General features: G+C 35.0%; 1 protein-coding gene and 1 long non-coding RNA gene across 19 annotated transcripts in view; both read left to right on the forward strand.

Moving 5' to 3' along the window:
* The window catches only part of myo18ab (myosin XVIIIA b), a 145,887-nt gene extending 137,507 nt beyond the window's left edge, over positions 1-8,380 (forward strand). For 15 of the 18 annotated variants that reach the window (XM_051129417.1, XM_051129418.1, XM_051129419.1 and 12 more), the window contains 3 exons: positions 879-1,001; positions 1,824-3,299; positions 6,605-6,746. In XM_051129417.1, the coding sequence (XP_050985374.1) occupies positions 879-1,001; positions 1,824-3,291 (1,591 nt within the window). In that variant the 3' untranslated portion in view covers positions 3,292-3,299; positions 6,605-6,746. Of the gene's footprint in view, positions 1-878; positions 1,002-1,823; positions 3,304-6,604 lie in introns of all 18 variants that reach the window. The other 3 variants (XM_051129421.1, XM_051129422.1, XM_051129406.1) reach the window with 2 other exon arrangements.
* A 1,571-nt stretch (positions 8,381-9,951) lies between these two features.
* LOC127177271 (uncharacterized) lies at positions 9,952-16,314 on the forward strand. Its single transcript, XR_007829204.1, has 3 exons — positions 9,952-10,083; positions 14,357-14,419; positions 16,166-16,314. It is a non-coding gene; the product is annotated as an uncharacterized LOC127177271 (long non-coding RNA).
* Positions 16,315-16,965: the final 651 nt, after the last annotated feature.

Genomic DNA, 16,965 nt, shown 5'->3' on the forward strand with positions numbered 1-16,965 from the left:
TTATCACTCGACTGAATCTGCACATGCAGAAGGTGTTCTTGCTCCGTCCAAGCAATAAATGCGCATCTTTAAATGAGTGCTGTAATATTCTTCAGCTGCTTAGGTAATGTCAGTACAACCCATTTCAGGGGCTGCCAAAATTACATTTTAAAATCAGTCAGAGCTATAGAAATGCATCTTAATATTTACAAATATATCTCCATATTATGCGTAGGCTACGTTCTATCCGACCCCCCTACATCTAATTTTGACATCCATCAGGGCTATCAAACCTTCTTTAGGGGGGTCAGACGCCTTCAAAATCCTCCGTAGTTCGCACCCTGCTTACTACCTTTCTGGGCCTTGAACATGGCAGTTGCGTTGCTGTCTGTGCAGGGTTAAAAAGCTGTCAGATTTAATCAGAAATATCTTAATTTGTGTTCCGAAGCTGAACAAAGGTTGTACTGGTTTGGAACGACATGAGGGTGAGAATTAATAACAGATTTTTTCATTTTTGGGTGAACTATCCCTTTAAAATGCTACCTCCATAGTTAGCCAACTAGATTTTGGAACACAGCTATTGTCTGCTAAGCTACAGTCTGAATGGTTTTCTCTTTTCAATGCTCTCCTTTCTTCTGGTTTGGCTTGGAGTTGTACTGACCTCACCCTTTTGGATGCTTCACACATTAAACAAAGCCAACTAGCTGCAGGATACTGTTGTTGGACTATGAGTCTGACTTACTAACACGAAGGCCTTTTCCAGGTTTCTAGAGATCGGGCGCATGTGTCCGCACTGTTGTGTCTCCACTGTAAATCCCTGTGTTCCTTCTACTAACAGTATTTATGCACAGATTCTGCTTGTTCATTTTGTTGACATTCCCTCTTTTCCTTCCGCACAGCGAGGGCGGCTCTGATACCGACTCTGAGGTGGAGGACCGCGTTGACGGGGTGAAGTCATGGCTGTCTAAAAACAAGGGCTCTGCCAAGAACCTGTCAGATGATGGTAGTCTGAAGAGCTCAAGGTCAGTGTTACCCCTGTCACCCCACAGAATGGTTTAACCCAAACCCAATGCAGCAAACAAGAAAAGGCTATTTGGAAAACCTAATTAGCTACCGCTAAGGGATTTTTCTGTTGGTATTGTCTAGCTTATTCTCCCCATTGTCAGCAGTTTGATAACAGGCTTGTGTAAAGGGAACGGCTTCACAGGCAGATTAATGGATATGCCCATTGGCCAGTTGGCATGCCTACCTATGCCTTTCTGCTAAAGATGAATAGGTCTTCCCGACGGCAGACACTTTCGATTTTTTTTTTTCCCTGTTTTTTCTTTTTACTTAAAGATATAAGTTTGGCTCTTGAAGTTCTTGCACCTTGAACATTGAAAACTTTTGAGGAATAATTTCAACCTTTCTGATAATTTCAATCATGAGGTGCACTCTGAGAAGTTGGCTCCAGATTACAGGCTTTTAATAACATTTCCTAGCATAAATCATCCTGTAAGGAAATTATAGTCTTTGTCACCACCTAAAAGGATCTTTATGTCCACATTTATATGTAAATACATGAGCTTATGGATTAACTATTGATTTTGAATCACACAAGCTTTAGAGTCTTCCTTAAGTGCCTTGTATTCCCTGCTGTCACATCAAACTTTCATCTATATTCTGCCCTGTCTGCTTGGATAAACCTCCACTGTTATTTCTCTCTTTGGATGTCAGTCATCTTTTAAGTTTTTATTCATGTATTTTCTCATTCTCATTCTCATATTTTCATCTCTATCCTCTCCTCCCTCCATCTGTTTGTCTTTCTACTCTGTGCACACCCCGCCTGCCCCTCCTTCATCTAGATTTGCTGTAAATGTTGACGGAAAGGAGGGAAAAGAGTGGGACGAGTGTAAAGATTGGAAAGACAGTGGCAAAGGTAAAGAGTTAGAACCCAGCAGGCCTGTGTCTGTCATGAGTTCCCTCAGCTACAGGAAACGCTCCAACATTAAGGACTCCATAGGAGGTAAGGGAGACGAGAGTTCGCTCTTAAACACCCTCAAAGAGCAATCTGATTCCCAGGACCTCTCCTCCTTCCGCAAGAACAAAGCCAAGCTGGAAGCTGAGGATGACTCCTATTCTGTCAGCTCCTGGAGGAAGGCAGGAGATGATCTTGACGATCGGGGTTCTGTCATCTCTCAGGCCTACTCAGAAGCCGCCAGTCGGGCAAGGAAGGGCATGGACAGTCGTTGGTCGGAGTTCGATAAGGAGTCCGTTGTGTCCTCTGTAGCCCCGAGCCGGGTTTCCACCTGCCGTTCCGCGATGGATCTAGATGACGATGCGATCTCCAGCGTGAGCCGCATGAGTTCAGTAAGCCGGCGTAGAAGCATGCCTCGTCTTGACGATCGCCAGAGTGAATACGGTTCAGCCGTCAGCCCGAGCTTCAGTCGGCGTAGCCCAGGAAGCGTGAGCCGTGCCGACTCCCGCATGTCAATCTCTCGCAGCTGTCGCCTCAGTGAATTTGACGTGGATGATGATGCCCGAAGCATAGCATTCAGCGAGGCTCGCTCCAGTGCTTACAGCCCTCACTCTACCTCCGGTCGAAGTTTCTCCATGCCTCCACAAGCCCGTGCCACTGACTCCAGCCCACCTGACGTCTCGGACGTCAAGCCAGTCAGTCACCGCAACTACCTGGATCCTGACCTGGAGGCTGCCATCAATGAAGTGTTGAGCTTCAAACCTATCAAGTTCAAGCGCACCAGCTTGGAAGACTCCGAAGCGGAGAAAGATAAACCAGTTGAAGAGGAGGAGGATGACCGGAAGAGCATCACCAGCTCCAGAACTGGCAGAGAGAGCGGCCGCTCTTCCAGCCTACGCCGTTCTGCTTCAGCCGTGGACTTCATGCGTTCCAGCAGTAGCCTCAGCACCCGCAGCAGCCGCAGCAAGAAGGGCAAGAGCAAGAAGAAGAAGAAGAGAAGCCACAGCTCGGAATCAGACAGCTCTGATGATGACCGCAAGAAGAAGAGCTCCAAGAAGAAGGGCAAGAAGTCCAAGAAGAAGTCCAAGAAAGAATCTTCGTCGTCTTCCTCATCCTCAGAATCTGAGTCTAGCACAGAGTCAGACTCCAGTTCAGGAGCATCCACTATTTCTTACAGGAGCTCCAGCAGTATCAAGAAGGCCCCTGCCAGACAGGCCTCAGGCTCTGAGGAAGAGCTGGAGCCTGAAGACCCCTCTGAAGGAGCTCCCCCACGGTCTAAGAAAGAGGAGAAGAAGAGGAAGAAGAAAGTAGACAATCTTATGATGAAGTACCTGTACAGGCCTGACAGTGAATAAAGATGGCAGTAGGTGATACCTGGTGTGGAGTGAAGGAATGCAACAAGCATGGTGTTAAACTAATACTCAAGTACCTCAGTACTGTCTTGTATCATTTATTGCGTTTTACCATAACTTTACTCTCTACTTTCAGTTTCTCTCTACACTGTGTTCATTCACTTTGTTACTCACACAGATTTTTTTCAGTATTCTCTGGAGTTCCATATCAGTAGTTCTCAACCTTTTTGACTTTGACTCCTACACTCTTAAAAAATAAAGGCTCCAAAGGGGTGTTTTTTTTCAGTGATGCCATAGAAGAACCATTTTTGGTTCCCCAAAGAACGTTTCAGTGAGCAGTTCTTAAATAGAACCATTTTGAAGAACCTTTTTCCACTATAAAGAACCTTTTCTGCATTTCAAGGTTCTTCATAGAACCATCAATGGCAATAAAAAAACTTTATTTTTAAGAGTGTACCTAAGCTGATACATATCATTTGAATTGAATATGGTAAAATTTCTAAATTTAAATCATTTTAAGACTTATTGGAGCCTCCTATATGTTTTCTGAAACCTCCTGGTTGAGAACCACTGCTCTATATCATTCACTGAATTGTCTTTGTGATGTAGTATGTATCAAAATAATAGTGCTGTAACTAAAGTCAGTTTGAAATTCTTTCTTTGGTCTTTGGACATAATTACACAGAAAATCGATTAGGACTGCTTGCCAGAAATTAACCTGAAGTTTGTATTATTATGACAAAGGGAAGATAAGACTCAGTGACACGAAAAGTTATCGTTGACTTTTGGAAGAGGGTGAGGTATTTATGCATTCTCTACATCGGTCTGTTCGCTTTTGTATAATTAGAGGACACCGTTCATTTATATGTTAATTCGCTGATAAGATTATGAGTAGACATCAAGAATATTACAAGTTTTTTAAAATGGACTGTAGATTTTTATAGCTAGAGATTTTTTAATATACATGATTTTATTGGGATTCAACTATGCTAAGCTTGACTGTGTATAGTCAAACAGTGACAGGCTTGACCGCTATAGCACCTAAATCAATACTAGGGCATAATGTATTGGTAGTTATCAGTCAGTTTTAGTTATTAGTTATTATATTGGATATTTAATTGTTCATGCGAAATTCCCACATAATGTGATGTTTAAATTTACTTTTAGCATTTAAAATGATTCACTTAGTTTTTAAGTGTTTAATTTTTAATTTATTTAGACAAAATAGTGTAGAATTTTAATATCAGGCATTTATACTTATATCTGCCATAACACAGCCATACAAATAATTAACTTACTATTGCAATTAGGGGTGGGTGATATACCGGTAGACTCGATTAACTGGTAGACATTTGTCAACCGGTATAGATTTTGGACTATCATTTCTATCACGGTTACACGGCCACGTGACGTTGCTGTGCCACGTGGTCACGAAAACTGATCGTTTGCATGCATTTTTAAGCATTGCGGTTTAAGAACAAGTTATTTCAAGCCGTTGAAACAATCAGCAGTGAAAGAGAACTTTTTGCTATATGCTTGCGTTCTCTGAGACTTTCTGAGTTTGAGTGCATGTGAAGACGGTAATCATAGAGCGCGGAAGTTATTTTTGCCACTTTATAGGCCTTGAACGGTTAAATACACACACTTGCAAGTATCCTAGTAAGCGCAGTAATTTAGGTCTTAAGTGAAAGCAAACAGCTGAGAAAGAAAACACGTGTAACATATTGAATCCAGGCATCTATTTGTCATTCATGTTAAGTAAACAACGAAAGAGAGAAAATCTCTCACTGTTCTTGACTAAATCAATTTTGTAACTTTAATAAGAAGAAATATATATATAATTTACACAGTGAAGAATATGCAGTTTGTTTTTTTTGTGTTTTTTTTTTTATGTTTTTTAATGTTTTTTTAGAGAAGTCTCTTCTGTTCTATGGTACAGCAAAAACAGTAAAATTTTGAAATATTTTTACTATTTAAAATAACTGTTTTCTATTTGAATACATTTTAAAATGTGATTTATTCCCATGATTTCAATGAATTTTTACCATCATTACTCCAGTCACATGATCCTTCAGAAATCATTCTAATATTCTGATTTGCTGCTCAAAACATTTATTATCATCATGTTGAAAACAGCTGAGTAGAATTTAAATTTTTTTTATTTTTAGGTTTTTTGATGAATAGAAAGTTCATCAAAAGAGAACATCATTTATCTGAAATAAAAATCTTTTGTAACAAAATAAATATCTTTATTATTACTTTTGATCAATTTAACCATCCTTTCTAAATAAAAAAATGTATTAACTTCTATCATTTTTAATCAATATATATACTGACCCAAAGCATTTGAATGGTATAGTGTATAATGTTACAAAAGCTTTTTATTTCAGGTAAATGCTGATCTTTGGATCTTTCTATTCACCCAAAAATCCTGAAAATGTTGACTGTCAACTTATAAATATTGATAGTAATCATAATAGTAATAGTAAGTTTCTTGAACAGCAAATCAGCACATTAGAATGACTTATATAGGATCATGTGACACTGAAGACTGGAGTAATGATGCTGAAAATTGAGCTTTGATCACAGGAATAAAGTACATTTTAAAATATATTCAAATAAAAAGCAGTTATTTTAAATGGTAAAAATATTTCACAATTTTAATGCTTTGCTTCTTGAAAAAAACCCCTTAACTGTTCAAAAACTTTTGACTGGTAGTGTATGTAGCATTTCTTATTTATTTGCTCTACTGTAGTTTTTTTTTTTTATCCTACTGCTAATTTGTAATTATGTTGTTATTTATTTGATAACGGTTTACTTGTCTTCAGTGAGCTTGAGTTTTGTTTTTGTTTTGTTTTTTAGGCTAGTATTAGTTTTTTGTTATCTTGACACAAGTGACAAGAATTTTGAAATGTGATAAATTTCGATATCATAAAGAGCTTATTTAAAGCAAAAATAACTATTGTGATATATCGTCATATTATATGATTTTGGTCATATCGCCCACCCCTAACTAAAATCATAAGTGTTGGTATTTTCTTGGTATTTTTTGCTGTTTGCTTGTACAAATTCACTAACAATTATCCGATAAGGTGATGTTTCCAAGCACTACACGGTGTGATTTGCATGCGATTTGTGTGACTCATTCTGCACCTCTAATGCGTCACCAAAGATGATACTGAATTACAGGCCCTGTTAAACATTGTTACCCCTCATTCTGAATTGTAATAACCCAACATTCCTTTAGAGATGATCCTCTTTGGTCACTTTTCCACATGCTGATCCTAATCAAAGCTTCTCTATCTCCCCCCTCCAGCCCACCCTCCAGTCGCAGACGCTTCTGCCTCGACAGATCTGACGAGGAAGAGGAAGAAGAAAAAGAGGAAGGGAGCACGGGCCGAAGCACCTACCGCTCCCGCTACAAACGCAGCAGCTACCTGAACGACAGCGATGGCGAGACCACCGCGTAGCCGCTCCCCCACGCACACATCCACATGCACTCACATTGGTTCACAAAAAGGAGGACTTTTTTGAGTTTAATATCAGTGTCTTCCTTGAACTCAGATTCAAATGAGAGGATTTCAGCGACTTGTTATTAGTATTATTATTTCACATGTGCTTTAGAGCTTTAAAGGGTTTGTACAGCATTGTGAATCACAGCACTGTTGATTCTTTCTTCTGTGTGCTTTTACTTCTGATGTTCTTCCTCTTCCTTTCTATATAAGCAGTGACTTTACCAAACGCCGTGCTTGCATTCTTACTCCGGTCAGGATTCAGTAATGGATACTGCTTGAGGCAACACGCTACAGCCTCTTGCATGGTCAGGCCTGAGCCAAAGATACATGCCATTGTGTAAACGTGGATTTTTCTGTTGTGTTAGATTTAAAAGAAGCCAAGAGAAAAGGCAAAGAAATATTGTATTACCAAAAAAATGGTTTAGGTATGTGAGCAAATTTGTTTTTCGTTCCTGGGACTGATTTAAGACCACCACCTCTTTCCATCTCCACAAACCTGCTTCTATCTCTATCTCTTCGCTTTCATACAGTGAAGGATTCATGTTTTTCGCTTGAGCAAGCGAGTGAGAGAGGAAGCCCATTTCTCCTTTCAGGTCTTTGTTTTGATGTTTCATGTGGAGAGGAAAAAAGGTCAATGATACGAGAAGAGGGCAGCGTTTCGGGATGTTTAGGTCTGGACTCTCAAAGGCTTTTTTTCTCCATAATATGCCTGTCTTGTTCTGTTTTGACTGAATTGACTAAGTGCTTGCTCATTGTATGGCTCAGCGGTTTATTCGCACACTTTCTTGTGGTTGTTGTTGTTGTTCTCAGGCTTTTTTGTTTTGGTTATCGCAGATGTCTGGCTTTCCCAAGGGAATGCCCATGATCTGGGGCATTGTGGTAATTTTTATCATCCAACTCCACCGATACTGGATAAACAGCTTCAAAGTTGCTTTTTGTGCTGATGCGATGCAACACGAGATGGAGACGTTTGACAGAACCGATACTGTGAAATCCCAGCTTCCCTGCGGCATGTCGTCACATTGGATTCATCAGTATTTTTGGCCTTACCTAATGACTTTGAGACTTGAACCCGTACGGACACGCATCCCTTCCGATTTCCATTGTTGCCTTCCGTTGTTTTGTTGTTCTGCTTTCACTGTAGTATTTATGATCTAGCATTGATGGATTAAGCGAAGCTGCCAAAATATAAAGCAACAGCATATGATAGCAATGCAAGGATGTCATTGCTTCTCTTTTTTTTTTAAAGGGAGACAGCGTGTGTATTTTACATGGTTTTTTAGACCCTCTGCAAAGGTCAACCACTTTATTCTCTTTTCTATGCAGTCGATATTGATTTTAATAAGGAAAATGAGCATTGTATGATGTTTCTGGCGAATTAAAACACGTGGCTACAAGATGCATAACATTTGCTGGCTGTACACATTAATATAAAAATATATAAATATCTGTATGATTCATTCTAGCTTTCAAAATAGCTAATGTTTATTTTCTTTATTGAATAAATGACCACTTGATAAGTCATAATTTTGCATTACAGTTTAATATATTGTAAATAAATGATGGTGATTGTTTTAGACTTGTTTCAACATGCTTTTTTCCATAATGTGCTTTTTTTAAAAAAACAAATTGCAGGCACAAAAAGAAAAAAAAGATTTTGGTATCTTCAACATAACATTTTCTTTAAGCTGTAGTGTATTATTTCCGCACCATTCGTGCAGAAAAAATGATTTTTATAAAATGTGTGATGGTTTATAGTAAGGGGTTTAATCTTAAAGTAGAAGTTCACCTCCAGAAAAAAATTTACAGATTATTTACTCACCCCTTCGTCATCCAAGATGTTCATGTCGCAAAGAAATTGTTTTTTGAGGAAAAAATATTCAGGAATGCTCTCCATATAGTGGACTTCTATGGTGTGCGTGAATTTGAACTTCCAAAATGCAGCTTTAAAAGGCTTTAAATGATCCCAGCCGAGGAAATAAATTTTTATAAAACTTTAAAAAAAAATGTACATACTTTTTAACCTCAAACGCTCGTCTTGTCTAGCTCTGCGTAAACTCTGTGTATTCCGGTTCATAACGGGGCATGTCGAAAAACTCCCATCTAATTTTCTCCTCCAACTTCAAAATCGTCCTACGTCACTGTTTTACCTTTTTGGATTTGGTGTTTGACCCTCCTTGCGTGTTCACTATATTGACTGGGAATGCACAGAGTTCACACAGAGCTAGACAAGATGGATATCTGAGGTAAAAAGTACATAAATTGTAAATTTTTCAGAAACTAAACAATCATTTTGCTAGATAAGACCCTTCTTCCTCGGCTGGGATCATTTAGAGCCCTTTAAAGCTGCATTTAAACCTCATTTTGGAAGTTCAAACTCACGGGCACCATAGAAGTTCATTATATGGAGAGAAATCCTAAAATGTTTGCTTCAAAAAACATAATTTCTTTACAAATAAAGAAAGAAAGACATGAACATCTTGGATGAGAAGGGAGTAAGTAAACTGTCTGTAAATGTTTGTTCTGTAAGTGAACTTCTCCTTTAAGAATATATTTATTGCAATAAATAATACAATTTTTCCAAACAGGTTTCTTAAAACCTTACCTTATTTAAATCTGGCCGTCTCATCTTAAACTTTAGCATAAAAATTCTCTTTCATGTCCAGTTTTAGTGAAGAAAAAAACTTCTTTTTTAATCCGAAGCTTTTATATTTTGATTTATCATATTAGTATGAAGATAAAACCTGCTATATTCAATAAAAAAAGAGTTTGTCATTTCTTACATTTGTCAGAGATCAGGTGAAACATCTGGATGGATCCTGCAGGCTACGTCTGCATTAATCCGGGTAATCGGCGTTTTCCTTTCAAAACGCTCTCCGTCCACACTAACGTTTCCCAAAAGTTTCTCATTCACAGTGAAACGCTTGAAAATTACAGCTGCAGTCCGTAACTTTTTGTGTGTTCATAATGTACACAATTTATATAATAAGCGAGTACAGCCTGATTCCATTTTCCAAACCTTGTTTTTGACCTACCCTGAATCACTACAATACACCTATGACAAGTTTTTATATTCGGACTGTTTCTAGTAGAAACCGCTGCGGAGTACCACAGTACCTGCGTGATTAATCAAAGACGTAAACTGAGAGAAGTAGTTCCGGCAACAATGTTCTTCCACAAGACGCATGCAGTTCTAAAAGATCCCACCATTTACTGGCGCGTCACTGTATGTCTGATCTAAAACACAACTACCCTCATGTTTTGCCGCAGGACAGCAATTGTGAGTACATTTTGAAATATGAAGAGTGTACAAAGTAACACATCTTTAGCAACAGTGTTAATGTAGCACATAACAGGTACAAACTATCGGTACAACAGAGTGTTTTCATGATGCTTCGTCAGTCGGCCATATTGGCGGTACTAAACGTAAACAATGCCACTGAAACGAACGTAACTCTCATATTTTGCTGATTATTGCTGCTGAAAATGGTAAGTTATTGTCATGTTTTGGGCTGTACTAATCGGTTGGATCGGGAAAAACATTTGGAGTACTATAGGCTGCCAAAAGTTATAACAAATCAAGGAGGAGAGTGCAAAAAACTGTCTTGAGGATTAAAAGGCATTTGTGGTTGGCTAAACTGAACCAGGATTTCCAGGGCAAGAATCTTGACAACATTTGTGTTTGTTCTTATCATTTCCGGTAGGTCAGGTAGGTGAAATATTAGGCTAATTTCTTAATTAACACCGCTCATACATATCTTTACCACCTATTACCTTCAGTTCGTCAAAATATTGCGCCCTTTTCTGGTTACTAAGCCTTTCTCTATATGTTACCTTGGACCACAAAACCCATAATAAGTGTAAATTTCTTGAGATGAGATTTATACATCACCTGAAAGCTGAATACATAAGCTTTCCGTTGATGTATGGTTTGTTATGATAGGACAATATTTGATAGAGATACAGCAGTGTGAAAGTCTGGAATCTGATGGTGCAAAAAATTCAAAATATTGAGGAAAAAGTTCATAATGCATATTACTAATCAAAAATTAAGTTTTGATATATTTACGGTAAGAAATTTACAAAATATCTATATGCAACATGATCTTCACTTAATATCCTAATGATTTTTGACATAAAAGAAAAATTGATAAATTTTACTCATCTGATGTATTTTTGGCTATTGCTACAAATATACAGGTGTAATATAAGATTGGTTTTGTGGTCCAGGCTCACATATGATTTAGCAGCTTCCATGTGATTTTTTTCCATTTAGACAGCAGAAATTAGCAGAACATGTATTCAGTAGTACATTAACCCGTTCAATCCATGCTGTTGTTTACACCCGAGTGGCGCATCCAGGTAAGTGACCAAATCGTGACGTAAGTGCAAACCCTCTGTATGCGTCTCAAAAGCCTACTTTTTTTCACCATCCACACTACAACGTGAAAACTGCGTTTATCCACTTTAGAGAATGTTTTCAAAAAGCTCTGTTTTCCTTGACAAAAACGCTGTCTCAGTGTAGACAAAAGGCAAAAATGGAGAAAAAGATGTGTTTTCAAATGAAAACGTATTAGTGTGGACAAGGCCTTAAATTGCAGCATTTAAATACAAGTTACTCTGCCAAATTACACAGTGTAGAAAAGCTCTGCCTATGGTTCCCACTCAGCCAGCTTCTTTTTCATTGGCTGTTTGCACCATTGCACAATAGGAAGGCTTGCGGTAATCTGTATGCGCTAACAATAGGAAAAGGCAGCTTACTGGGCGCAGCGCAGCTTGAGCTTTCCATTGGCTCCATCAGTGCAGTCGATGCAGAGAAGTAGGTGAGATGAGTGTGAGCCAACAGCAGTCCCCTGCTAAATAAACCAGCATTTTATCTTAAAACACATTCACATAAATGCCAATCACAAGCTACAATTCTCTTGCCTCTAAAACCTAACAATAATTGCTATCTTGAACATGCATTTGAATGTACATTTCCATGCCTTATGGATTATATGCAGATGTTCTTAAACAGAAACACCTGAAGTACAAATGTCATAGTCTTTTTTTTGTTTTTTTTTGTTTGTTTTTAAGAGTCTGACCTTTATAGACATTTATAAATGCAGGTTGTACGCTTGAATTTTTTATAATGGACTGTTATTATGACAGCACTTCAAATCAATACTATAATATGACCTTGCTATTGTATAGTGCTCTTAAAAAATACTGTGTCAGTCTGAATTTAAAGGTGCTTCAGTCTTTTCACAGGAGCATCCTTGCATTGTGTTTCACGAACACCCGCTGGGCAGCTAAATTGAATTTATGGATAAGGTGACACTTGCTTCACATGAAACCAGTGTCTGTAAGACAACTGTCAGAGCCTATATTAATTTTATTTATTTATTTTTTGTTTATTGAGGAATTTTCAAAATAATTCCTGGGTTTTTAACTATAATTATTATTATTAACAATAATAATAATAATAATATATTGTAATATAAGTAGTATTATTGTTATATGTATTTAGATTTTAAATAATAAAATAGATACAATATTATATAATTAATTAATTATATAATTAATTATTTGTTTTATTCATATATTTATATACATTTTAAGAATTATATACAAATATTATTATTATTATTATTAAGAAAATAAAATGTAAAATTCTAAAAAATGTAAAATAAAACAATAAAATAATAAAATCTAAAATCTAAAATTATTACATTAATAAACATTTTATAAATGGTACAATTATGATGATTATTGATAGTAATATTATTTATAGTATTAATAGTATTGTTGTTGCTGTGTATTTGTATTTTATATAATAAAATAGATACAAATGATAAAATTGTATAACTAATTGCAAATGAATTAAAAGAGGAATGCTGTTATTTATATTTTATTCTTAAAATGCAGTTTATACAAATTAAAATATATATAATAAAACAATAGTTCATTATTATTAAATGTTAGATTTTATATCTATTTTTTATAATATAATGTTTAACTATTTTATTTACGTATTTTATTATATCATGTCTAGCTATTTTATTTATATAATATAAATAGTATTATGTTTATTTATATTTCACATAATAAAATAGATACAAATTATGAAATTAATTGCATATTAATGAAATTGTAATTAAAATGCTATTATTTGTATTTTCATAAAATAAAATGTATACTAATGTTAAAATTATAAATTAAGGTTAAAAATAACAACAACAGTAATTATTATTATAAGTATTATTATTGTAGTTATTATTAAGAAAATAAAATGTATATCAATTTAAAAAATTGTAAAAAATATTACATTAATAAACATTTTATAAATGATGAAATTGATTATTATTGATAATATGTTGTATATAGTATTAATAATGTTGTTCTAATGTTGTTCTAATTATTATTATTATTATTAAGAAAATAATGTCATCAATTCTACAATTATTACATTAATAAACATTTTATAGATTGTGAAATTGATTTTTATTGCTAATAATATTATATATTGTTTAACATTTTATTAGTGTTGTTGCTGTTTATTTATATTTTATATAATTAGATACTAATTATACAATTGTATAATTAATTGCATATTAATGAAATATTAAAATGTTTCTACTTTATTCATAACATACTATTTTTTACAAATTGTAAAACTAAAAAAAAATGATTAAATTTTAGATTTTCTATCTATCGATCTATCTAGATAGATAGATAGATAGATAGATCTCCTTTTGCACAAATTACAAAGAAATGAAATTCATTAACACGTAATGTATAAAAGCTGTGGAAACCGTGTAATTAAGAACAACTTAAGCATCTTTAAAACTGGTTTTACAGCGGTATGAAACAAATTTAAAATGGTTGTGGTGACAACGCTAGCAATTACACCCCAGTTTTTTGTCCTTTGTAGCTGTGTAACAAACAGCAGCTGTCAGTCTCATCCCACTCATAAGCCACGGGCGTCATGAACGTGAACACTAACTCAAAGCGCTACACACCCTCCAGTGGTCCTGGGGCACTGCTTTATGTGTGTGTTCCAATTATGGCATGCAAGCACGTCTCTATGACTGCAGCTCAGGATATAATTCAGCACAAGTGTGGAATGGCGTGAGGAGTGGGATGCACATTTGCTGTTTCTAGGTCAAATTTTAAAACCATAACATTTAAGAATACCTTTTTTCTTAGTCATTATCAAACTTTTGGAGGTGAGAAACATGTTTGACTTGGTGCAGTGTTTGTCAGTGACTACATTATTTATGATCATGATCTGTCTGAGTCCTTCTTTAAAGTGTCCTGCTTGTTATTCTTTCCATGTGGACAGAAACAAAAGTCTCAGGTACAAAATGAGCCACAAGAGGTTTTTTACCTCAGGCAAGGTGTCTTTAAGGCACAGAGTGAAACAGAGTATTGTTTTTTTCTTTTATAATAAGGCAGCAACAGCAGTGTGATCACAGTGGAACAGCTGATTAAAGTTCTCTAGTCTGTTTCCAATTGACTGGGTCACTTGAACAACTTCAGAGATGAACTAATCATTTCTGTTTCCGGTACAGACTGCATAGCTTAAGTTCATGGGGATGTGAGGTGACACCTGAACGTAGGATACAGATCAGGAGGTGAGGGAAACTAACAGACTGCATAACCTGAAACAATGAATTAATCGTTTCTTTTTCTCATAATTTGGCCTTGGTTGCATTATCGTTTTATTGCATTAACAGTCTATTTCGAAACGTTGCGTACGTGTTGTGGAACGTGGCTATTAACATGTAACATTTCAATTATATTCTGGTGAAATTTATGAAATGACTTGAAAAAAGATTTGTTCATTTTGATAAATGAGACTCAAAGATCCAACTCAGTAAAATGATCCGATCTTCACATAAAATAGAATTTATACAATTATAAAATTATATGACAAATAATTATTACATTTTAGATTTTATATCTATTGTATCTATTTTATTTAGTTATTTTATTATATAATATTATTTTATTGTATAATATGCATCTCTTTTATTTATATTACATAATAAAAAAGATACAATTTTAAAATTATATAGATAATTACATGTTATTGAAATATTAATTAAAATGCTGTTTTATTCATAGAACAATATGTATACAAATGTTAAAATGATATAATAAATAATAACAATTATTAAGAAAATAAACTGTATATAAATTCTAAAATTATTATTTTAATAAACTGTTATACTATTATTTTAATAAAATGTTATAAAGGGTTAAATTATTATTATTATTATTATTGATAATATATATCATATAATATTAGTGGTGTTGTTGCGGTTTATTAATATTTTCATATTTTTATATTTATATACAATAAAATAGATATTCATATTGCATATTAATTAACAATGAATAAAATAGAAATAGCATTTCAGTTAATAAAATACAATTTGTAAAATTATAAAATACATAAAAATTATATAATTAATTAATATATTTTAAATGAAATACTAATTAAAATGCTATTTCTATTTTATTCCTAAAATACAATTCATACAAATTGTTAAATTATATAATAATAACAATAATAATAATAATTATTATTATTATAAAAATAAAATGTATATAAATTCTAAAATTATTACATCATTAAACATTTTATAAATGGTGAGATATCATGATTATTATTAATACAATATATTATATTAATATTGTTGCTGTTTATTTATATTTTGTATAATAAAATAGATACAAATTATAAAATGCAGTTTTTACAAATTAAAATTAAAAATATTATTATTACGTTTTAGATTCATTTTAGGCATTAGGGCCCAGAAAACTCAATCCTTATATGAGAGTTTGATTGACAGGCAATCCGACCAATCATAATGCCGAATCCCCCATTTTGTCAGATAAACAAACCAGACATGAGAGTAGATTAACACTGGTGGACTTAAACTTGAATGATGGTGTGTATTGACGTCAGTTGACATAAAATATCTTCTGATTAATTCATGTTTATTTGATGCTTTAACTAGTAAATATGAAAATATGATCAGTTCACTTTCCACTTGAACTGAGGCGCTATATTAAAGAGCCACAAAACGGTGTTTATTGTTTGAATTTCTTAAAAAAAAAAAAAAGACCAAATTTGAAAGCTGAGACTTTCTTTTATACCAGAAGTAAACTGCTCTGTTTTGTCTGTTTGCATTATCAACTCAAATGTGCTCATAGGTGCTTCTATTACGCCATTAAAAATAGGCTATTATGCAATATCCTAAAACATGGATCGTCCAATCAAAATTTAGGTTTGGAAGTTTGAAACTACTGTTTTTTTGTCATTTCATGTTGTGAATAGGCTACAGTTTGTAGATATGTGTTTGCTTCCTCAGAGGCCTCTTCCACTCTGCCGGATACAATTGTCTGACACTATCTGGATTGTAATATCCTCTGATGAAAAGGAGTGATGTAATATTCATGGGTGCCCATTATTCCCCTGCTGGGCTGCGTGTGTGGTGAGAGAGGTGGAGGTACAGTACAGACACAGGGTGGGTAAAGATGCAAGTGTTGTCTCTCCCCAGCGTACATATGACGAGAAGAGGCTGTAACGCCGTTTGATGCCCTCTGTGTTTCCTCCTAGCAGTGCTGGCACCAGGCTCATTACCCTACCAAATGCAGCTGGCACATCCTGTAACGTCTGTCCCAAATCCCTGATGACAGCGTCCCCAAGACAGACACACGCTTGTGGTCACCAGTCACTGTCGGCATCAGAAAGCAGCAGGTAGTCTGCATCATGATGGAAGTAAATGGATATTAGAGTGTGTGGTGTTGTCAGGCTTTTGGAGGCCAGTGTTTAAAGATTTTTAATGCAAAACCAATAGAGGTTCACATGACAGTTTGATATTTTTAATTCAGTAGTTAATAATTCAATAATTTGTGAAACTAGTCCATGTGACATCAGTGGTTCAACCATAATTTTATGAAGCTACAAGAATACAAAAATAACGACTTTATTCAACAATTTCTTTTCTTCCATTAAACGTCGATTACAACAGTCAAAGATGTCCATCTAGTGCACATTTATGTAGAAAAACAATGGAGAAGCAGTGGAGTAAAATGGAAAACCTTGTTCAGTGTAAACTAACTTTGTCTATTTTTGCTTTGCCAATGAAAATAGTTCAAATAATTCAAA

Source organism: Labeo rohita, chromosome 15 (assembly GCF_022985175.1).
Source record: "Labeo rohita strain BAU-BD-2019 chromosome 15, IGBB_LRoh.1.0, whole genome shotgun sequence".
Lineage (NCBI taxonomy): Eukaryota > Metazoa > Chordata > Actinopteri > Cypriniformes > Cyprinidae > Labeo > Labeo rohita.